A 24,260-nucleotide genomic window follows, 5' to 3' on the forward strand; every position below is an offset into this window, starting at 1 on the left:
AGATGCAGTTCCATTGAGGACCACACGCTGAGTACGGCCTGTCAGCCAACTACGAATCCATCTGGTGGTGATGCTATCTAACCCACATTTTTCTATCTTATCAAGTAATAGGTTGTGATCTACTTTATCAAATGCCTTAAATGCTGCCCAATTAAATCAAATGTAACCCAAAATGTCATACAAATGATTTTACTGCCTTCTGATTGAATGGAAGCTGTGAAAATCCAAGCCTAATCAAAACCAATATTAGCCTCAGTTCATCTTTGCCAAAGTACACTAAAGTTTTTCCAAGATTCTTGGGTCTTATGCAAAGACATGAAAATCAAAATACTAGAAATTATTAGACAATCGCCATTTTGGCAGATAAAATCTGTAGTGTAACTATTTTGACAATTGGTTGGGAGTCGGGCAATGTACAAATTTAATAAATAATAAAAAGATGCAGTAAGATTATAATTCAGATTACATGAATAAAATACATTTTTAATAAAGATTCAGGAGTTGGTCTTCAACTCATCACTAGGGCAATTCATCTTATGAAATCTATCCGTAGTTGTAACTATGTGAAACTGTTTATGCCCAAGAGGTCCAAACACTTCTGTTCTCAGATGTGATAAGAGTTCTCTACTGGATTTCACACAGGTAGTCCTTGACTTATGATTATTTAAAAATACAATGGGCCAGGAATGAGTTCTTTATGGCCTGTTAAGCATATGCTATATACAGCCTTACAGTCACTTGATCATATTTTTGGTGCTTAGCAACTGGCTCAACTTTATAACCAACTGTAATATCCCATAGTCATATGATCACAATTTGCTACATTTTTCCCAGAGGAACAAGTTCACACAATTGTAGTGTTCACTTAATGATTTGCATAATGACTATGGTGATTCACTTAATGATCATAAAAATGTAAAATTGGGTCCAGTCAAGGGGATACCTCCACCTACAATCGTGGCAACTTATGACTATGAATCAATCCCAATTGCATTTGTAAATCAAGGACTACCTGAATTTCTAAAACACTAGTCCTGTAGCAAGCTAATGGAAACTATATTGAAGCCTTATTAACTAGTCTAAACATACAATTCTGATACCTACTCATTCAGAAAACTGCAGATAATCACACTCAAAATTTAGAGCAGTTAACTGTACATCCTATTTAGAAGGCACATGGCTATTCAAAAATGCACCACATCAGAAAGACACTAGGGCAACATGAATGTTATTTGACAAGTACTAAAAGCAGCACATGTAAAAATGTTGGGGGGAACACTCCATAAGGGCCTCTTCATTAGATTTCATGCGAACCAATGATTCTTAGGACAGAAATTTACTTCGGGTTTACAAAAAAGAGCATTTTAGAATGGGTAAGCTATACTGCCAAATTTGGGAACTGTAACATATTGATTTTTCATCACCTTTGCATGATTATCATTGAATATTGATCCATTAAGTACAGCAAAAAATGTTGAGAGCAGGCACACATATAGCAGAACAAACAAGTATCTTTTACTTTTTTCCAAATTGTACCCCTAAATATCCCCTACATTGTAAAAGCTTCTCAGTCAAACATTGTATCAGTTTTAAAGGTTGCCGTTAGCATTGGTTTAGGGTTTCTCAGACACAGGTGGGGAAATGGTACACAGTAGGATAATCAGCAGTGGAAAGGTAAGTAATGTTACAAAACTTATTTCAACCTAACAGTGAACTTAGCTTAAAGGCTTTTAAACAAGATTGCCTTATTTCAGAATGGCCAGTGAATGTATCAAAATATTCTGGGTTATACAAATCTCTCCAATAGTATATACAGCATTGTTTATGGCACATAATCTAGATTCTAGGTTAGTCTACCCCTAGCACTGAGGTAGAGAGACCAATACAAGTTTATTCTAACAGCAAAAGTATGTTTAGTGCCTTAGCTTTTTATATTTGCCAATATATCCTTACTTTCGTATTTTTGGCACTCTGAATTTAGGATGCAATATAATCTAAGATCTGCTAAGATTACTTTTCAAATTTATTCTATTACAGAATTATTTTGTATGCCACGCACAGTAGTTGTAGCTTTTCCACTTATCACACTCAATCAGACCATAGGCAACAGCACCAAGGACTACAGGTCTCTTCAAGCCCAGGAGGATAATGCCCAGTAGTTGGAACTACACCAAGAACCTAAGCCAATACAAAAAGGAAAACATCTGGCCTGGAAAAGTGTCCATGTAAGGAGAACAAAATTAATACTGTGCTGCCTGGAATAGCAGACAAGGACAAGCAGGAGCTAAGGTCTTTAATGCTGTATTGAACTTTGAGTGAAGGTATTCTATAGACCCAGAAACTAGTAAAAATTTAATTTTCAATTCCTGTGTTCTTGAGCGGAAATAATCGACGCCTGATACCATGCTCATGTGGATGAGCCAGAACATAGCCACCACTTTATTACAATGCTTCACAGGACTTTCATCTCAGTTTTTCAGCTCCTCTCATCTAGTAAACCAACTTCAACTAAGACACCAATTCACTGCAAGAAGCAGTAGTCATTGGAACTGAAAATCAATATTAACACAGTACTTACAGTAAAGTCATTCTTTTCTCACATCAGGCCCAACCAATAATGATCAAGGCCTTGAAATCAAGAACAGAACGACTATTCTCTTTCTATCCATTTATGTCTGTAAATACAAATGGAACATTCAGGAGAGATATATCTCCTCCTGAGAAGTCCTCCCCAAAATTTAGATTATAGGGAGCCTCTGTTTTTTGGAGCAGATCCAATGTTTTAAAAGGCACACAGAGCAATGGCATACAAGCTGGACAACAGGGTCCTATTTCTTCTCCCTGCAATAAGAGCTTGCAGTCATCAAGCCATATGGAGATTGAAGTCCAGAGTTATTGCTAAGGTCCTGGGATCAAACCAACCAAAGCTGCAGAGCAATGCCAAAAGAGGAATACAGCCAAGCCAGTAAGACTTGCCTAGTAGTACCCCATTTGCACACAGAGCAGGAAAAGTTATCTCCAGGAGGAGTTATTTCCCACCCCCAGCAAAAAGGGACCACTTACATTCAAGTAGGAAAGGAGTAGGAACGGCAGGACACCAATGGTAAATAACAAAGAGAACTAAATAAATGACAACACAAATTTAGAGAGAGCAAAGTAACAAAAATCCCCACCTAGATCACATTGCTTACATTAAATTAAGTGGATAATTGTGTCCCATCTGTCAAGGGTTCTGCTTTGGTCCAGCTCTGAAGGGAGCCCAGCCCAGGGCAGACATAGGCACTTTGGAGGCCTTGGACTGGATTCAGCACCGACAGCCCAGGCAGCCTGTCTCCCTTGGGGAAAGGTGAAAGCGAGGCAAGGGAAACAGGGCAGTTGGGAAGGTGGTTTGGAACTGCAAGATAACAGTCTGTAGGCACTTGATCTGGTTAACAAGCCCAGATGTGGGCTCTAGTTGGTCTGAATCACCTTGATCCCACCACTAGTTGGATTTGACTTTGCCATTAGCAATGGCACCATTCTCATGGAAGCCATTTTGCTGAGGTTGTGTCATGAACTTGGGCAGACGCTTGCCTTTGGTATATGATTGGTACCAGAAGTTGGAGAAGAGAATGAAGAAGATAACTCCATAAATCCAGATAAGGTGGATGAAGATTGGGAACTGATATTTGCAGCCAGGCATGAAGTAGTACTGGGAGATGTGGACGGAGACAACCACAAACTGCAGCTAGAAACAGAAACAAGGCAAAGATGAAATAAGTAAAGGTGGCAGGTGGAGCTCCTTCTACTCACAAGCAAATGATGAGTAAGCCTTGGAAGAAAATGGAAAGCTCAACATAGGCAACAAATATCAAATTAGGTTATAAGGTTTCTGTAATTAGCTATTCAAAAGAAACAGAATCAGATGAAGTGACCAAAGCTGGTTTGTACAACTTAATCAAAGTTAAGAGATGCTGGCATAATTTGCCTGTTCTTCTCCCTTTATTACTTACCAGCTGAATGGCAGTGATGTGCTTCTTCCACCACAGGTACTTTTGGAAAGCAGGTCCTGCAGCTGAGAGCGCGTAATAAAAGTACATCACAACATGTACCATACAGTTTACCATAGCATGGAAGGAGCCCATTCCTCCTGTAGAATAACAGAGAAAAGGTGAAAAGCAAACAATGAGGATAAATGACATAACTAGACCTTACAGTCTATATAAATATTAGAAAAACAAAGAAAATTCATTTGGGGCACCTGGGATCATGAACAAAATGGTATGAGAAGAAGAAGATGTCAGTAATTTTTATTTAGCCCATACAGTCAATTACTTTTGCCTGTTATTAATGTTCCATATTAGTGTAACCTATATTATGACATTTTTAATGTTTTACTTCTGAAAAGGTAAAATTAAGAATCTACTAAAATACATTCACAACGCTGGAAATGGAGTCAACAGAGCATGCAAATACTGAAAATTAAAACTGTTGATTAAATATACTGGACTGACCCATGGAGACCTTGTTTATAGATATGCCACAGACAGTTATAATAAATGAAATGAATATGTAAATAAATAAAACCACTTTCCCATGGTGTTTGCTTGTTTGTGGAACTCCCCACTTGAGATTACTTTTTCTTTGGGGGCAAATCTCAGAGGTAGCATTCAATCTACTTTTGTGAGAAAAGTTCAGTTGGTCTTTTTTAATTCTTTTAATTGTTAAGTGTATTTTGTAGTATCACTAAGTATAAGGTTTCTTCTATTTGTTTTAGATCTTCAGACCATTTTTTCATATATTATATGAAAATATATATTTTTAGATTAGATATTGCATATTTTTAAATAGTAGACTAGATTGGAAGAACATGTATTGTTTATTTATTTATGAGAATCATATCTTGCCCTTCCTCCAGGAGCTCAAGGGTTAGGTATTAGGAAATCCAATTTTTGCTGGAACAACAGCAAATTGGGCTAAGAGACTGGTTTAAGTGAACTATCATAGTTAAAAATAGATTTAACCCTAAGACTATAGAACACTAAGCATTACACCACGCTGACTTTATTTTAATCTAGAAAAGCAACATAAAATAACTGGTATATACAGTATGTATACACATAGACATAGTTTATATATATAAACTTTTTATAAAAATACATTCATTATACAGTACATACATACACACTCATACATACACACACACACACTGTACATACAGATACATACATAGACATGAATACACACTCAGATCTTTCACCTGGAAACATGGTAACTATACACTGGAAATATATCTAATAGCTAGGACTTGAATGATGACAGGAAAATAAAAGGGTTTATTTTAAAATTTACATATATCAAAATAGAAAGGTTTGAAAAGATCCAGGACTTCTACTATCCAAGCATGATTTTAATAAAGGAAGCAGATGAGGGCAAATAATTGAAAGTCTGAGACTATCTTATTGTTCCTAGCATATCCTGGATAGCCAAACTATATGTTCAAGTATATATACCTACGTATAATGAGAAGACACATATACTGCATGTATTCATGAGATACCATATTATAGAGACATATCTGAAAATAATTATGGATATACTTTTCTTAAATCTTGGAATCAAGTTTTGGAGTAAATCCCCTTTCAAATCTCACCTGGACCAAATTTCACACCCCACCACCAGCTCCAAGGTAGCACTGAATGGTGGAAAACATGCAGAAAGGTCACTTGTTCATTCTTTTTTCTTAGGATAAAAATCACCTGGAAACAACAATGCACTGTGAGATGTAGGTTTCAGGTTTTAGCTAGTAGCATCTTTATACGTCTATTCCTAATCTATACCAAATCTAAAGTAGAGAAAAAAGACCACAATGCAGTCTTCAAAATATGACCATCAAATTACTGCTAGACAATCTTTTAAATATAACTGTATGTATCAAAAAGCATATAGCCTGACCCACCCAGAACATCCTGCTGCATAAATGCAGCAAAGTATGCATTTATGTATGGTTCCCACAGGACAGATTATTTTGACTTCGGGCAACCCCCCCTCCCTCCGTTCTATGTGGCAACCTAGAATGAGATGAAAAAATGGCTGCAGCCATGCTCATTGTAGAGTTGACACTGACCACTATAATTTTATAATATAAAAGCTGGAAGAATAAGTAGACTTGAGTGGCCACCATCTAAAGATACAGGGTGAAAAGCACCTATGTTTTAACTAGAAAAATAGGATCAATCGTAGGAAGTCCAGAATCACTTACTGTATCCATCAGCTCAATGATTTTAGAGAAGATGAAGATCCATGCCACACGGACCATCTAGAGACAAGGTAAAAGTTAAACATCCTAGGCATCACACGATTAAAATCCCATCTTTCCCTCCACTTTTCTTTCCCTTTATAATCTCCCTTCTCAACATTCTTCTTAGAACACTTTCACCAAAGGTTGTATTAAAAACTAAAGAAAAGAAACACAACCTATAAGAGAAACAGGACAACATAAGAGGACAGGGAGAATGAAGGGGGGACAAGACAGGAAAATGAAAAACCAGCTTACCCTAAGAGCCCTGGGATCCTGGGATGTATCAACAGGGTCACACCTCCATGTATAACCATTTAGCCAGCCTGACATTAAAAACTACCAAAAACAAAAGCTATTAGAACTCATCATTCCCAGTCTTCTTCTTCATTAGAACTACATTCCAAACACATTACAGTTCATAACAGCTTTCTTTTCTAGGTCTCCTATGCTAAGCAGGGTCAGATCAAACACTACAGAATTTTCAAATAAATATCAATGCATTTAATAACTAATACACACGTCTTTTTACTTATTGAAGCAATATTTTTACATATTATTCTGCTACCATGCAAGCCTTACAGACTTATTTTGCATTAACACCAAAGTAGGTTTTTAAGATATAATTGTGATAGATATGTATCTCACTGAATAACAGTGTCTTGAAATATGTTATTACTGATATTTCATTTTTTTTAAAAAAATCAGTAAATAACACTGATTTTTTTAAAGTGAAATGTCAGTAATAACATATTTTTCCATATCAAGAGAAATCCCATATGTTATTGTACTGGGGGGGGGGGGGAAATGTGCATTCACAGTGAAACAAAAGGATTCAGAGAAGTAATTCAGCATAACAGCCAGTAAAAAATGCTTGACCTTGTATGATAACGGCCTATTAGTATAAATTCTGTTGTCTTAACTTATAAAATGAGCCTTGGTGGAGCAGTGGGCTGATGCCTCCTTAAGTAACAGCAGCTGCCTGCAATTAGTGCAGGTTCGCATCCCACCAGGCTCAAGGTTGACTCAGCCTTCCATCCTTCCGAGGTGGGTAAAATGAGGACCCAGATTGTTGGGGGCAATTAAGCTGACTTTGTAATAATGCCGCTGGGGGGGGGGGCGAAAGCCCTAATAAGCAGGCATATACATAGAATGAAGGCTATTGCTAAGCACATTGGTTTGTGCTTAAATTTTAAGCCGCCCTGAGTCTTCGGAGAAGGGCAGGATATAAATGGGATTTTTAAAAAATGAGCTTGCAAGATTGCCTATTAATAATCATTCTACAATGTCATTTGTACCATTACTAGTACAAAAATTCAAAGTTCATGGAAATAGGCCCCCTATATTGCATCAAAAATTTAATACCTACTATCTCAAAAACAAAACAAAAGACTCTCATTTTGAGAAAACATTTTAATAAGTTTGAAGAATCTGAAATTTTCTGTTGAACTGAATCTTCTAGCTAATCTTCATTGATTTGTATGTCTTTGGATAACTTTTACATATTACATAAAAGTAGTGAGGGCAAGTACAAATATTTCTATTTCTCCTTGCTTAAAGGTCCTAGATGTGAAAATGTTGCGTCTGTCTTTCATAGGAAACTTTTGTCTAAGTAAGAAAGAATATTTTTCCAACTTACTACTAAATCAGGTACTTTGAACATGCAACAGTCAGTGTTCTAGTCAGAAATTGTGAGTTGTGTAATATAATTATTACAGAGTTTAAATATATGCTATACATTTCAAAAGGGACGTGGTGGCTCAGTGGGTTAGGACGCTGAGCCTGTCGATCAGAAGGTCGGCAGTTTGGCGGGTCGAATCCCGAGTGCCGCGTAACAGAGTGAGCGCCTGTTACTCGTCCCAGCTTCTGCCAACCTAGCAGTTCGAAAGCACGTAAAAATGCAAGTAGAAAAATAGGGACCACTAAGGTGGGAAGGTAACAGCATTCCGTGTGCCTTTGGCGTCTAGTCATGCCGGCCACATGACCACGGAGACGTCCTCGGACAAGCGCTAGCTCTTTGGCTTTGAAACGGAGATGAGCACCGCCCCCTAGAGTTGGAAACGACTAGCACACATGTGCGGGGGAACATTTACCTTTTATACATTTCAAACCAAAGATAGGGGGCTGCATTTTTGCAAAACTTCTAGAATGATAAAAGTTTTATATCTCTTTTGCGAACTCATACTGTTTAAGATATGTAAAAGTAGAAAGAGACTTTGAAACTGATGTTGGAGAGTCAGTGTAAACAACAATGGTATATCTAAGAGCTACAGATAAATATTAATACAGGGAGAAGCTTACCTCATAAACAATGTAAATTGATAGTGCCATCAAAAAAGAATTATAAAGTATCATGAACTTCTTAAGGTTCACAGGTTTCCTGTTGGCCATGAGCCGTGGCCCCAGTGATAATACAAAGTAGACATAACCCAATAAGATACCCGTCACAGGCCAAGGAGAATCCATAAGTGGATATGAAGCAATCCGGGGGTCTGTGGAAAAAATAATAAGGATCCTACAACATATTAAATCTTTTGTTATCAGCAGCCAATGCACCTGGAATATATGCTTTTTAGGGATAGTGGTAAAGACTTGTGAATCCTTTTGAAATTTAAATACTTCTGCATAAATATGACCTAAAACACGATTGCTTATCAACACAAGTACTAAAACTAGATAGAGAGAACCAAATTAAACAAATAAGTCAAAAACATTATACTTGTTCATTGATTTATTGAGGAAAATGATCCAAAGCTACATATTTGTATGTGGCAAAAGTATGTGAACTTTTGAAGGGTTCATTTCAGGGGGAAATTAGAGTCAGGTATTTCAGTCAATGGAACAATAATCAGGTGTAAGGGTAGGAGGTCTTGCCTATTAAAAAACCAGAATTCTGAATATTCACTATCAAAGTCTGATCTTCGCAACACAGGGATGTGGAAGTGTGTCATGGATCAAACAAAGTAGGTATCTAAGGACCTCCAAAAATAGTTGTTGATGCTCACCAGGCTGGAAGAGATTACCAAACTTTCCAAAGAGTTTGGACTCCACCAGTCCATTGTCAAGCAATATGTACACTGTCATTATACAAATGGAACCAGTTCATTACCACTGTTATCCTCCCCAAGTTCAAACTAAAAGCAAAATGTCTAGTACTCCAACGGGTCTCAAAGAACCCAAGAGTAATGTCTAAGGAACTAAAGGCCTCTCTTGCATTGTCAGCATTCATAAGACCACAAAACTCCAAACAGCCACTACAGTAGATAGTATCAAAGACATTGCTTTGATGCAACTAGTAGTGCCCAGATTTTATTAATTCCCTTTTCCTTAAGGGCGGATGAAAGAATAGCATATGACTATAATGACAGTAACCTCATACTCACATTTATTTAACTAATGTTTATATGTAAAAAAATTAAAAGAGCCTCAGCATCCAAGTGGGATGGGAAGGGCATAAAATGCAAGGTAAAGAGGGAATGTTAACAATGGACACTTTCTGTCCCTTTCCAAGGTTGCTTAATTGAATCTTAACCTTTTTCCAGTTGTTACAGGCAAATGCAAAATCACTTTACCTCTTCCCTACAATGTTTAACTTTCATATCCTGTCAGAGAAAAAAAAATCATTCTATAAATCAGGCAACAGACTACAATTTCTTGCCATGCTGCTTCTGCCAAGGGAAGGCCAAACTTATATTGTCATCTGGACAACTAGCCAAAGGTCTTGTGCCAGTGCTAGTTCAAGGGTGTTGGAGGCTCCTAAGCTAAACTGACTGATGGTGCCAGCTCTGGCCACCACAAAGATTTGTTTTTGTAGAATGATTCAGAAGGAGGGACAGTGTTGGTGCCCTTAAGCTTTGGTACCCAGGACAAATACCTTAGCCTAAAGGTGACCTTGTCTTGTGCTGTGCTACTCATCTGTCACCTCCTTTTTTGTCTGCTAATTGTGCAGGTTAGATTGTTCCATTATTCCTGGATATTTCAAGAAGAGTTTGCCCACAAAATGGGCCAGGACGATGTATGGTATGCAAATTGTTTTAAAAACCAACACAATTTCCTGGTGGCAAGGAGATATTCATTACTCTGCAAAAAGAATGTTGTTGCTTATCTATAGTTTGTGAATGACCTTGTGGATAAGCCAAAAGGCTATTGGAAGAATGTTCTGTGGAGAAATGAGACTAAAATAGAACTTTTTGGCTTGGAAAAGACAAGCACTGATTTCTACCCTAAGAAACTTTATCCCATGTGTAAAATATGGTGTTGGTAATACCACAGTTTGGGCTTGCTTTGTTGACTCTGGACCAGGATGGCTTGCCATCATTGATAAAATTCTGAATTCTGAATTGTATTGGCAAACTGTACAGAAAAATGCCAGGGTATCTCTGTGTGAATTGAAGCTCAAGAGCAAGTGGTCATGCAGCAAAACAACCCAAAAACCTAAGTCATACAAATCATGGTTATAGCAGAAAAAAGTTTATACTTTGTGTCAGGACCCACCCCAAACCACGTCTTAGGAAGACAAAAACTCTTGGAGTCAGTTCTAGTCCAAAAGGAATCTTTACTAGGACATGCTTGGTTGTGGGAATACAAGACAGGACTTAGTATTGTTTTACAAATTGAAATTTTATAAAGGGTCCCCGGTTCAACCCCCATTCCCTCAACCCCATTTGGTCAGCCCCCATCCTTCTACTTTGTGTCATCCCTTTCGTTGGAAAAAAGGAACTTCGAATCTTTATGGTTATTGCCTTCTTCCTCTCCAGAATTTAAAGAAAACACAAGCCAGATGCCTTCTTCTCTAACCCTCCCTTTTGATCCCCCCAGTTCAAAAGGTTTCCTTGGTCTTTGAAATAACCTAAGGCAGGCTGAATCCACATATGCTCCTCCTTCCTCGGGAGATGGCAGAATCCATATGGGAGGGGATAATGTTTTAAACATACATTTATGAATGTGATATAAATGGATTCTGACACTTTGGAATGGTCAAGTCAAAGGCTTGAACTTAAGCCTATAGAAATATTATGGAAGACCTAAAGTGAGCAGTTCATGCAAGGGAGCCCATTAATATCCCTGAGTTGAAGCTGTTCTATGAGGAGGAATGAGCTAAAATTCCTCCAAGACAATCCCCATGATCAACAGTTACTGGACACATAAAATAAAAAATAAAAAATAGTTCAAGTTTCAGTCTTTCGACTAAGATCTGCTCACCTGCTCCCTTCATGAAGTCTCGATACCTGTTCACCAACACATCCATGGTAATAGTATTAGTCGCTGTTCGGCATAAGAAGTGAAAGTATTAGTCAGTTCACCAGAACTGGACAACCTACAAATCACGCTTTTATTTGGATGCAAGTAATGAATAGCTCTGCATTATTACCCAATTCTCAACAGAGCATAATTATTTTGGGGATGAAAAAAATGATTTCATTCTTGCTTTTACTGTACACATCTAGGATTCTTTTTTTCCCCTATGAACAATTTTGACAGTACCGATAGCAAGATAAGTAAAAAAAAAGTCCAAGTAAAGCAGAGCTATTCAGACACCTTCAGTCTAGTGCAGGCATGCCCAACTCATACCCAACTAGTAATGTGGCCCAAGATAATTTATCTTCACTCAATTCACCCAGGCAAGCCAAAAGGTTGGACACACCTGGTCTAAAGGAAGCAGCTCTAGAGTTTCATTTAACCTTCAGGATAAAGAATCAGTGCCACATGTGTTACACAAGTCACATGACCTTCTCAAGAAGGAACAGTAAGCTTAGAGTGGTTTTTATCTACACTGCAATTGATGCATTTGAAATTGCAGCCCAAATTATTATTTGTGGATTAGGGGTTACATTTATCAGGCTAAACTTACTGCATACAGAAAATATTTTGTAGCTGAATAAGAATAGCCAACCAAAAATAATTTAGGCACCTTGGCTCCTTCAATGAAAAAAAAAATGAAGTACCAAATACTTCCAAACTAAACACCTTTTTTACAAGAGGAATACAAACCCATCTAGAAAAGCTTATAATCAGTTTATTTATAATATACAAGTAGAGGTCAAATATAATATCCTAACCAAGTTCAAACGGACAGAAAATAATACATGCTATATAAATGGAACTATATTTTATCTCAGACTTTATAGCAGTGAATCCAAAATAAAAAATGCTACTGTTACTTTCTGAAATTTGTTTTGTTGATCAACCGAACAGGTTATGAGAGCAACCAAGGCTTTTGGGACAGCATATTAAGAAGAAGTATTCTAACACAGGGGTCCCCAACCCCCGGTCCACAGCATGCCAGAAATTGAATCATGCAAACAAGCGAAGTGGAATGCAGGCAGCACACTGCCTCCGGTCCACGGAAAAACCTCTCTCCATGGAACCGGTCTCTTGAGCCCAAAAGTTTGGGGGGCGCTGCTCTAACATGACTAAAAATATATATTTAAGTGGCCAACCTGAGAAACAGGACATACAGAATAAGAAAAATCACAACATTTTCTAAAATATTATTTTTGGTATAGTGACTCAAGCTAGAAAGATGGCAAGAAAGACTAATACATCCAACCAGAATACATATCATTCAAAATAAGCTCTTACTGATGAGAAAGGAACATACAGTATCAGTATACATCACCGGTGTCAAACTCAGGATGTCAATGACATGTCACGATGTATCGTGACTTTTTTCCCCATTGCCAGTAATGGGGTGGGTGCAGTTTTGGCATGATGCATCCGGCCCGCAGGCTACCAGTTTGACACCCCTGGTATACATCATGCAACAAGAACAAATAAGGGAATTTAGAACAGTCTCACTTTAAGAGGATCCAGCCTTTTTTCCCCCCTTATAATTTATGAGGGAATGAACAGTGAAAAATCAAGACAAGCTTAGGACCAAGAAAAAGATTGGCAAAGCATACCAGGAGTCTGGTGGTGTCAATCTGCCAACTGTTCTTGGCTTCTCTGAGTTTCGGAAATTTGTCGGCAAGACCAGGAAGAGCAGAACAACCCTAAATGTACAACACAGACAGAAGATCAAGATAAACAGTCCATATCAATTATGGGTAGCTTTTTCCTGTTTCTATCATTATACATAAGAATATACTCTGACAATGAAGCTAAGATAGAAGTACAGATAAAGCTGCTTCAAAATGTCTAAATCAAGCATGTCCAATCTTTTCGGTTTGCCTGGGCCGCATTGAATGAAGAACTGTCTTAGCCACATATAAAATATATAATATAGTTAATATATATAAATGCACATAATATTAAAGGTTTACTGGTGGGGTTGCATTACTAGCTGTATAAGGTCACAGGTTGCCCACAGGCTGTGGGTTAGACATGCCTGCCCTGAAGTATAAAATGTACATGAAAGGAAGACTAATATTTTCCCTGAAATAATTCACCTTTAAAATGGGAGGCTCATATTCAAAATGCTGTGAATATGGCAAATGATACTAGTTTTTTTGTTCTGTCTAAACATTTATGATTCATCCACTCAGTTGTCTTGGCAGTGTTATGAAATTCCTTTAAGCTATGATACCGTATATATTTTTATCTCCCATTGTTATCCATTCCCAGGTGGCACCTATACATGGCTACAATGGAATAAAAACTCTTCCCACTATTCAAACCATGGCAATTGCTGTTGAACTGATGTGGAGGAATATGGTAGTTTCTTAAAGAGAAACCAAGTTTCCTATGTTTCTATGCCTAATCATTTGTACACCAATGAAACAATAGGGCAAAACTTAAGCAACTGATCTGGGCAATAGGAAGTGGCTACTGCTTGTTGAGTCACTGGCGTATAATGCCAGAGTTTACGATCCTGAATAAGTATAGCTCTGAGGGCTAAACACAGCACTGAGGGGCATATATTGCACAAATACTGTAGGCATATTAGTTCCTTGAGAGGTTAAGGAACCAGAACTTGTCTGTAACTCTGTTTTTGTACTGAATAGGACACTGATTACTGTGATATCAGAAATAAGTACTTCCAGCATTAATTTTCCCACTGGTCACTCTGTACTATGAGTTACATTTCCCTGCTTATAGATGATTACATGAGCATGTCTGTTCAAAGGTTAAGATTTAATCAGGTCTAAATATTTCTTTTTTTACGAAGTACAGAGAGAAAGAGAGAGAAATGAAGTGTCCAAGATACTTTCCTGCACGATCAGTACAGTACAGTAGAGCTGTCATTGCCCCGACATGGACCCAACTTGCTCAGCCTGTTTGAGAGCTGGAGGGAATTCTGCTCAGCATTCTGCCACATAAGCAGCCCAGCCCCATACTCTAGTGTATGGTGCAATTGTGCCACACAAATACCCAGACCAAGAATACAGCACAGTTCTTCCTCATATCTTAAATAAACTAGAAAATGCAACTGAAACCTATGGTATTCTCAAAAGCCTATTCATATACACTATGGGGCCATATAATATTGTCCAGATACCATTCTGCCCTGGCACGAGTGCACATCAAAGCACTGAACAGGTCAGACTGGAACACGGGGTAGAAATTTTTACCAGCAACATTCTACATGTTGCTAAAATTGCTTTAAAATTGAAAGCCCTCCCCTACCCCTCACTGGTTTGAGAAGAAAAATGTTTTAGTTGACATCTGCTCATTAAAATTAAACTGTCATCAACTTTAGGTAGAAGAAGTAATAATTCTAGTGCTATAGAATTCAAACCATGAGTCTAAAAATAATCAGAAAATCATCCCTCCTCCCGTCACGTGCAATACAGCAGATCTGAATATCCACAGTGGAACACATTCACTATGCATTGTCCAACTGCAATCACAGAAACATTAATTGGAAATGCATATTGAAATAAAGCTCAGTTGTGCTTCAGCTTCTATTATTGTAATCTAATATCCAAATTCCAGTTCCACCCACCCATACAAACAGTATTCTGGCAAAATTATAACATGGCAGATCAAGCCCCTAGCTTGGCTGCACCTCCAACCCACTGACATTCTGAAATCAACAGCACAAAACCCCACACCCACACGAGTTGCTTGCATAGAAGTGTTGTGCCTGGTACTGCCACGCACATGGATGCAGAGAAGAATCTCTCAATAGCATATTGATGCACAGAGATGGAGGAGGGGATTGGAATCCTTCGGTGCTTGCCCTGCCAATTGAGGTTGTGCTGAACATCCAGATCAGTGGAGAAAAGTACTCTTGAAATGGAGGACAACACTGAAAACAGAAGTTCCAACTCCAATTTTATATTTAGAGCATTATCCTGACCACAAACCATATTTGCTAATTTCCACTAGTTCAACTGTATATCCATTAGATTGCTACTTCCTTTAAAATAAGTCAGGGTTTTTTGAATAAATATTTTCCCTAGTTTAGTGAAATACTGTACAATAGGCAGTTTGGCGGGTCGAATCCCAAGTGCCGCGTAGCAGAGTGAGCGCCTGTTACTCGTCCCAGCTTCTGCCAACCTAGTTCGAAAGCACGTAAAAAATGCAAGTAGAAAAATAGGAACCACTACGGTGGGAAGGTAACAGCGTTCCGTGCGCCTTTGGCGTCTAGTCATGCCGGCCACATGACCACGGAGACGTCCTCGGACAAGCGCTGGCTCTTCAGCTTTGAAACAGAGATGAGCACCGGCCCCTAGAGTCGGAAACGACTAGCACGCATGTGCGGGGGAACCTTTACCTTTACCTTTTTAGGCTACAATAAAACAAAACTGCCTTAACAATACAAATAGATTACAAAGGGTCCATCGTGGTTCTGACAATCATATAAAATTATAGAATCTAAAGCTTGTAATAGAGAAACAAACTGATCAAGTCAAAAGAATTAGTACAGAGTTGCCATTTTAAAGACTATTATGTCCAAAGGGAGAAGAAAATGGGCTCTATTTCAGTCATCTTCTCCTCTGGAGCCTGCAACATTAACAGTTATTAACAAGTCATAGTTCCCCATGTTGAGATGACAAGTTAAATCCTTTCAAATCTCCTGCAAGCCACATTTTGATCATGTTAGTGACATCCAGTGCGATAGGCCCAGGAAGGGGATCTAAAATATCTTTTTGTCAAAGAGACAAAAATACTTTCTTTTCCAATTCAGTAAAACATAATCACATTTGAATAAAAATAAAAGACAAGCTATTATTTGCAATAATAAACTATCAAATATGAGCAAGAATCACTTGTGTTGACTTACTATCAGAAGCCAAGCTAGCCTGTTTTATTTATTTATTTTGTTTATTTGTATCCCATCTTTAGTATTTTTACAAATAAGTCAAAGAGCAAACATACCCAATACACCTTCTTCCTATTTTCCCCAGAGCAATAACCCTGTAAGGTGAGTTTGGCTGAGAGAGATAGTGACCGGCCTAAGGTCATCCAACTGGCTGTTACGGCTAAGGTGACACCTGAACTCATGGTTTCTTGCTTTCTAGCCTGGTGCCTTAACCATTAAACAAAACTGGCTCTCATTTAACTTCACGAGTGTTTACTAAACTTTACTACAGCAGCAACTGTTGCCACACCCTGCCACCCCGTTCTCCAGGTAGACATCACATAGATTGTGTCAATAATAAAAGTCACATGTGTTTCCTCAGTGATAATCCAGAGTTGAGCAGGCAGTGATCCTACCTGTCTTAAGGCAAAAAAAAAATCATTGTAATTGAACTGCTGCTGTTGGTCCTGCAATTAAAACTTTTGAGTCCTCAAAACAGTGAGGTCTATTTTCAGATTAATGTTTTAGATAGTTTTAGATTGCTAACTTCATCCCATCTATTCACCTCCTGTAAAACTAATGACTTCCATCTAAATCCTAGGCAATATTGAAGGCTGCAGTATTTAGAAAGCCATCTAAAACATTATATATAAGCATAGTGCATATTGGAAGTTTCCTACCAATGACTGCTCCAGGACAATTAAAAGTAGATCCTTGACGCAAAGAGGATAGCCTTTATGGAGTAGTCATATGACTATGGGGTAGTCATATGGGTAGGTTGAAAAAAATGCATCTGGTCCAGGAAACCAGCAAGCCACAAGCCATAGTTAGAATAAGAGAGGGATTAGTACCTCTCACCTAATAAGAAGGAAGGACTCACTGGAGAAGAGCCTAATGCTGGGAAAGATTGAGGGCAATAGAAGAAGGGGACGACAGAGAATGAGGTGGCTGGATGGAGTCACTGAAGCAGTAGGCATGAGCTTCAATGGACTCCAGAAGATGGTAGAGGACAGGAAGGCCTGGAGGAACGTTGTCCATAGGGTTGCGATGGGTCAGACACGACTTCACATCTAACAACAAAGTACCGTACCTAAACAACTGATAAAATCCCTAAATTGCACAGAATATTTTTTCTGCTTTGATTTACCAGAGTGCCTGTTCATATTAACTTCTTTGTACATAATGATTTTGACAACAAACTACTGGACTACATAATCTCCTAGACAAGAAGCACATTTGGCTCCTTTCCTTAATTATTTACAGTTCAAGTCCATGCTAGGATTTATACATTCATAGGGCAGATGATTTCAACTATTAAGGGAATATCCCCTATGAGATACCCTGAGAGCCTCATTTTACAGAACTCAATATTTGCTCCAAAATCTGTACCTGGACAATCACCCAAACCAGAATATGACTACGCAATTACAAACATCACTTAAAAAATACACGCATACATTAATCTTCTATTTATATAAAACACAATTTAACTTTTTGTCAAAGGACTCTAACATATCTATCAACTGATTTTTTATTTTTCTGAGCTTTCAGAGTCACTTATGAACAGATGCATTTTATGCAAGTTACATTTTAAGCCCACTATTCTCCATGAGTCCCCCACACTGCCATGTTTTTGTCTTATTTTTCATATAGTATAAACAAATGAGGAAAAACTATATCCATTTTTCCTTGCCCATATTTTTCCACAGCTTTTATTACTGCTATTTCAATAGGCCTCTATGTGCTACAGAAATGTACATACAGTAGTTAAGAAAAAGAAAGGGACTGGAAGGAGCATATTTCTCCAAACTTCATCTGTTTCAGAATGGTGAAAGAGGAAATGGTGATAGGGTAGATTACAACGAAGTAGTTGGAACTGCATTCAAAACTATTAACCAGAAATATGTGCCTACATCAATATTAGACAGGTAAGCAGTGTCTTCTTCTATAGCAGTGGTGGCGAACCTTTTAGAGACCGAGTGCCCAAACTGCAACCCAAAACCCACTTATTTATCGCTGGGTGCCAGGTGGGCGTGGCCCACTGGGTGGGTGTGGCTGTGGTGGTCATGGAAGATTGGGTGGGTGTGGCCAAGGTAGGTGTGGTCACCTCAATGTTGTTCGTGGGGAGGGACACCTGTGGGGGGTGGGCAGGGTTGGGGGAGCTCCAGGAGGTCTCTAGCAGGTGGGACTCATCCTGTGAGGTGAGGCGAGGCAGGGTGGGGGTGCCATTGCCATGAGGCAGGGCAAGGGCCGTGGCAGCTGCTGCCTGACATCATCGGTCCCTGCACACAGAGGCCAGCGAGCGCATGGGGGCCAACGGTGTCCGTCAGTAGCCACAGCCTGCCGTCCCCTCACCCGGCACACTCTGGGGCTCCACAGCCCGTCGCCAGCAGTTTAAAGAAGCCGCCTCAGAGTTGGATGGTCGGCCGACAGCTGAGGTGATGCAGTGGGTCGTGCCTGGGAAAAGGAGAGCATGCGAGGCCAGGAGGGACGGGATGGGGGGGAGGGAATCCAGCCATGTTGGGATGTATCCGGCCACATGGGGCTTCGGCAAGTTAGCAGGCGGCTGGTTGAAGGAAAGTTGCCACCTCCGGGGCATGGTGCGGGTGCCCACAGAGAGGGCTCTGAGTGCCGCCTCTGGCACCCGTGCTATAGGTTCGCCACCACTGTTCTATAGAATAAAATGCAAGATGCATAACCCGAGTTTAATGGAAAAGAAATTAATGGAATTAGCCAGTGGAAGACTATAAGTAATAATTAAAGTTATTTAAAATGCAAACTTGATTTTCATTTCCCTGAAATACTGTCGCCATCGAATACCATGTCTTTGATGTAATTGAGGTGTCAGCTAAGCATAGTAACATGCCAGAAATGTGCCCTCCTGCACAACTACATTCCACATACTCAGCTCTTGTCAGGAATGTAGCATACAAGCTGGGCAGAAAAAGTTTACAGGCCACCTCAATCAAAAGTAATTCTTCGCATCTGGAAGAAAACTGACTATCTTCTCCTTGCACAATCCTTTCACCCATGATCTGATATCTTCACAAAACTTTAACAATTCTAAATGCAGGATAAAAGCAGCCCACCAAAGAAAATAGTTGCTATTGTGCTTAGTTGGGACTTTGGGTGGATGTAAAATAGTCTAACAAATCAATAGCGATGACATACTCCATTTTAAGTATTGAATTTATTGTGAAGTCAGATTTAAATCTTATGTCTAAAAGAGCATATAACTGTCTTGATATACAACTGAAATAAATAGAATATAACAATCTATGACAAGTATGCCTACTGAATCTAAAAATATAAGATTTGACCATTTAATTCACATTTTTCTCAGATCTCATCTTCACTATCCCTAATGTACATAAACAGGAACTAACTTTGGAACAAAAGGTTCCTTTAACTTTGTATGGTGGGGAGGATAGAAATTTAAGCAGACCAAAACAGAGGAAAAAAATTAAGCATTCTATGAATCTTTTGCTTAAACCTTTTAAAAACTCAAAGAAACATGTGCATTTGATTTTGATTCAATAGTTTGAATATTGCAAGAACAACTTTAAACTGAAAGATGGGAACTATTGTTATATCTAAATGTAAGCTTCATAAATATATCATGTTTAATACAGGATGTTAAGAAATTAAAAATGCAAACATTTCCAATAAATTTTTCTGAGCCTGAGGTTTTTTTTAAACTCCAACATCAGCATCAGCCTACTAAGAAGGGAGTAGCCCTTTTGCTGTGTTCTAATCAAAATATAGTGTTGCAATAAAAATTAATTATGTATGTAACAGGTACATCCATTATGCGATAACTTTTCTGTACCTTGATCAGATATGATAAAGAGTGTCTACTCTGCAAAATATACTGTTCATCTTTAAAGTATCTCAGAAGATTTTCAGCACTGTACTACTGTGAGGGAATCAACTTGGGTAATGACTTGCCAAGCAATTTAATGCATTTGGTAATGTCCAAGATATGAGAGATTGCTGACCATTGCAAATTCTTGCAAATGCATGCATCCACTGTTGGTTTTTTGTTCTAATAAAATAGTTTTTGTTATGTTTGGTGCTCATACATGTGCAGCGCAGAGATGTGCAGCCATATTAATAAATCATTTCCTTACTTCCTAATCCCTAGTCCTTGAGAACAATGCTCAGACTGAGGTTTTCTCTTATCACCATACATTTGAAAAGAAAGGAAAACAAAGATGGAAGGGGAGCAGGAGATTAATTTCCTTCTGTCCCTTTCTAACTGAATGGTGAGCTATAAACTATTGCTTACACATTCTGATATTGCTACTGTGCCTCCAACCCCTCTTATTTTTTTACTAAAGAGTTTGTGCAAATACCGAAGGCTATCCACAATAACTTATAGCAGACACAATAAGAGTTTGACTGTTTCTCCTTTAGAAACTTTCCGTTCCTTTTGACAATTAATCCTATTTCAAAAAATATTTTTTTCTAAGGATAGCAAACAAGGATGAAGGGGGGAAAAAAGGGAGAGAAGAAAAGGATGTACAAGAAATGAATGGCTAAATTCAGCTTCGGCATTCACCTGGGGAGGGGGGGGGGAAACCTAAAAGAAGTCTATGGACGCCACGGGCACCAAACTCAAATCTCTACGCTTTTAACAGCTACATGTCAACGTTAAGATTGTTTTATTATCCCACTGCAAGATTACCAAAAGCCTCCCCTACTGAATTTCTGCCTGTCCCACTGACGTCAGAAGCCCTCGAGCGTGTGTATGCTGAGGGGGAAAGAGGGTGAATTTGGATTAGCAGCTGTGCCTTCTTTCCCTTCTTTTACGGTTTCGCCTGTTTTGCCTCAGGTTCATCCGTCACGAAGACCTGCGCTAAGGGAAACTTGTCCATTAAGCCAGCGTTTTCCAACCTTAGGAACTTGAAGATGCGTGGACTTCAACTCCCAGAATTCCCCAGCCAGCATAGCTGGCTGGGGAATTCTGGGAGTTGAAGTCCACGCATCTTCAAGTTCCTAAGGTTGGGAAATGCTGCATTAAGCGGAGCTCCCCAACTCCTTTTCAGTTTCTCCAGCCCCGTTTGTCTTACGAATAGAATTCGCGGCCTCTTCTGAAACAGCATTCCCGCTCCCCCGGCCCCTCGACCCCGTTTTTTGCAAATCACTTGAGGGCAAGCCAACCAGCGCCAGTCTCTTCTGAGAAAGGAAATCGCCTCTTTTGCCCAGCTCCCGTTGCTTCCACCAGAAATGCTCCCGCCTCTTAAAAAAAAAAGACTCGGGGAGCTGCTCCTGTCAAGTCGGCCTGCGTCACGCGCGCTGAGGGCAGGCGGGAGAGGAAATCACTTCGCCGCCCCCCGCCGGCTGAGCGAAAAGCAAAGGCTCCCGGCTGCGCGGATAAGCGGAAGGAGGCGAGATGGGTCCAAAGCCCGCAGAGAATAGGGTGTGGCAGCCGGGGAATGCAGGAACGGGAGGGAGGGAGGGAGGGCAGACAGCCGCGTGAAAGCGGATGGGACGCGAGGCCCCGAAAAAGCCTCGTTCAAAAGTATCGCGAAATCTCCCCTCGAACGACCGCACTCACCCGCCGGCGTGCCGGACAAACAGGAGGAAAGCGGCGCGTCCCTGAGAGGAGCTCGAGCACGACTTCCTTTCCCGGCGGACCCGCTTCGGAGTCACCCCAGAGTTAAAGGGGACCGCCCCGAGTGCTCCTCTGCCGGCGATTGGCAGAGACACGCTGACTATAATTTACCTCACTGAGGAGGAGCCAGTCGTTGGGCTGCCCCGGTGAGGAGCGCTCTGACAGGTTGATAGGCCAACAGTCCCTGACGGGTGGTGCATGGTAGGGAGGCCGCGCTGCCGATTGGAGGGAGGTTTCCTGTCGGCGTCTTCTCTGAGTCTCGCCCAGGCTCTGGAAGGAGGGCTAGGGCAGACCTACCTGACTCAGGAATTGGCTCGCGAGAGTTCCTGGTTGTGTGATGGCAGCCGTGCACGGTGGCCTTTGGAATAAACGTCTCCCGTCCTTACGTTTCAAATAATTGCCTTCTATCCGGCTAGGGCAGGGGTAGGCAACCTCGGCTCTTTTATGCCTCATGGACTTCAACTCCCAGAATTCCTGAGCCAGCTTGGCTGGCTCAGGAATTCTGGGAGTTGAAGTCCATGAGGCATAAAAGAGCCGAGGTTGCCTACCCCTGGGCTAGGGGTTGTTGGACCTTCTTAGGCCACGGACTCGGTTGAAATCCTACCTCACAGTCTGCCTCTAAACATAATGGTTGACACAGGTTGCTGCCAGCCTCCTAGGTATCGGCTGCATTAACAGAAGAATAGAATCAAGATCACATGAAGTATTAATACCATTTTACAATGCCTTGGTAAGGCCACACTTGGAATACTGCATCCAGTTTTGGTCACCATAATGTAAAAAAAAATGTTGAGACTATAGAACAGACATGTCAAACACAAGGCGGGGGGGGGGGGGAGATCTGGCCCGCAAAGTGGTTTCATGTGGCCTGCGAAGCCAGTGCTTTTTCACACATGTCATACAACCCGCCTTGCCTATTTATTTATTTATTTATTTGATTTGATTTGTATACCGCCCTTCTCCCGAAGGACTCAGGGCGGTGAACAGGGAAATACATAATAAAAACAAGATACAAAAATTAAAAATTATTAAAAGTAATTAAACAACAATGCCCGTAATAAATTAGTACAGATTAAAAGTTAAGTTAATTTATAAAACCCAACCCCATCCCATCAGGTCAGACCGGCTTGTTCAAAAAGGTGGGTTTTAAGATCGCGCCAGAAGGAGCGGAGATCAGGGGCCATCCGGAGCTCGATCGGAAGATGGTTCCATAAATCCGGTGCACCTACAGAGAGCGCCCTCCCCCTGGGGGCCACCAGCCGGCATTCTTTGACCGGTGGCTCCCTGAGGAGGCCCTCTCTGTGGGAGCGTACTGGGCGGAGGGAAGTTGACACCGGCCGCAGGTGCTCTCCAAGGTATTCCGGACCCATGCCATGTAGGGCTTTGTAGGTCATTACTAACACCTTGAACCTCACCCGGAAGACAACTGGAAGCCAATGCAGCTTGCGGAGCAAAGGTGTGACATGGGAGTGTCGGGAAACTCCCAACACAACTCTCGCGGCTGCATTCTGTACCAGTTGGAGCCTCCGGGTGGTCTTCAAGGGTAGCCCCATGTAGAGAGCGTTGCAGTAGTCAAGACGAGAGGTCACGAGCGCATTAGTGAGCGTATGTAAGGTATCCCGGTCTAGATAGGGCTGCAACTGGCACACCAGGCGGACCTGGGCGAAGGCCCCCCTAGTCACAGCTACTATATGGTCTTCTAGGGAAAGCTGTGAGTCTAGGAGAACTCCCAAGTTGTGAGCCCTATCTACAGGAGGTAATAACTCACCCCCCATAGAGAGGGGTGGGATATCCTGAATGTCCCGAGATGCCGGTACGCACAGCCACTCAGTCTTGTCAGGGTTGACTTGAAGCCTGTTCCTCCCCATCCAGACCCGGACCGCCTCCAGGCAACGGGACATCACGTCGAGGGCATCACTGGGGTGGTTTGGGGTCGAAATAAAAAGCTGGGTATCATCAGCATACATCAGCATACTGATGATACCCAACTCCAAAGCCACGAATGATCTCACCCAGCGGTTTCATGTAGATGTTAAACAGGGGAGGCGAGAGGACCGACCCCTGAGGAACTCCACAAACAAGAGGCCTCGCGGTTGACCTCTGCCCCCCTGCCAACACCGACTGCGAGCGTCCAAGAAGATAGGAGGAGAACCACTGAAGGACCGTGCCTCCCACTCCCA

At 40.6% G+C, this 24,260-nt stretch overlaps 1 protein-coding gene across 2 annotated transcripts; it reads right to left on the bottom strand.

Moving 5' to 3' along the window:
• Positions 1–207: 207 nt before the first annotated feature.
• On the bottom strand, positions 208–22,151 carry ELOVL1 (ELOVL fatty acid elongase 1). Of its 2 annotated transcripts, XM_083359285.1 has the most exons (9): positions 22,024–22,131; positions 13,180–13,269; positions 11,480–11,542; positions 8,579–8,769; positions 6,536–6,616; positions 6,242–6,298; positions 5,633–5,738; positions 3,993–4,129; positions 208–3,727 (listed from the first exon to the last, which is right to left on the bottom strand). In XM_083359285.1, the coding sequence occupies exons 3-9, from the start codon at positions 11,523–11,525 to the stop codon at positions 3,482–3,484; spliced, it is 864 nt and encodes a 287-aa protein (XP_083215411.1). In that variant the 5' UTR covers positions 11,526–11,542; positions 13,180–13,269; positions 22,024–22,131; the 3' UTR covers positions 208–3,481. The 2 variants fall into 2 exon arrangements, with proteins under 2 accessions (XP_083215411.1, XP_083215410.1); XM_083359284.1 differs by lacking the exon at positions 13,180–13,269 and having other exon boundaries at positions 216–3,727; positions 22,024–22,151.
• Between the last annotated feature and the right edge of the window lie 2,109 nt (positions 22,152–24,260).

The sequence above is a fragment of the Vipera ursinii genome, assembly GCF_947247035.1.
Source record: "Vipera ursinii genome assembly, chromosome: 3".
NCBI lineage: Eukaryota > Metazoa > Chordata > Lepidosauria > Squamata > Viperidae > Vipera > Vipera ursinii.

Coding starts and splice junctions, on each gene's coding strand:
- ELOVL1 (XM_083359285.1), bottom strand. CDS start 11,525: ATGGATGTGTTGGTGAACAGGTATCGAGACTTCATGAAGGGAGCAG. Junction 5,739..6,241: donor TCATTGAGCTGATGGATACA/GTAAGTGATTCT, acceptor TGTTGTTTCCAG/GTGATTTTTATCCTAAGAAA. Junction 3,728..3,992: donor ACATCACTGCCATTCAGCTG/GTAAGTAATAAA, acceptor TTCTGTTTCTAG/CTGCAGTTTGTGGTTGTCTC.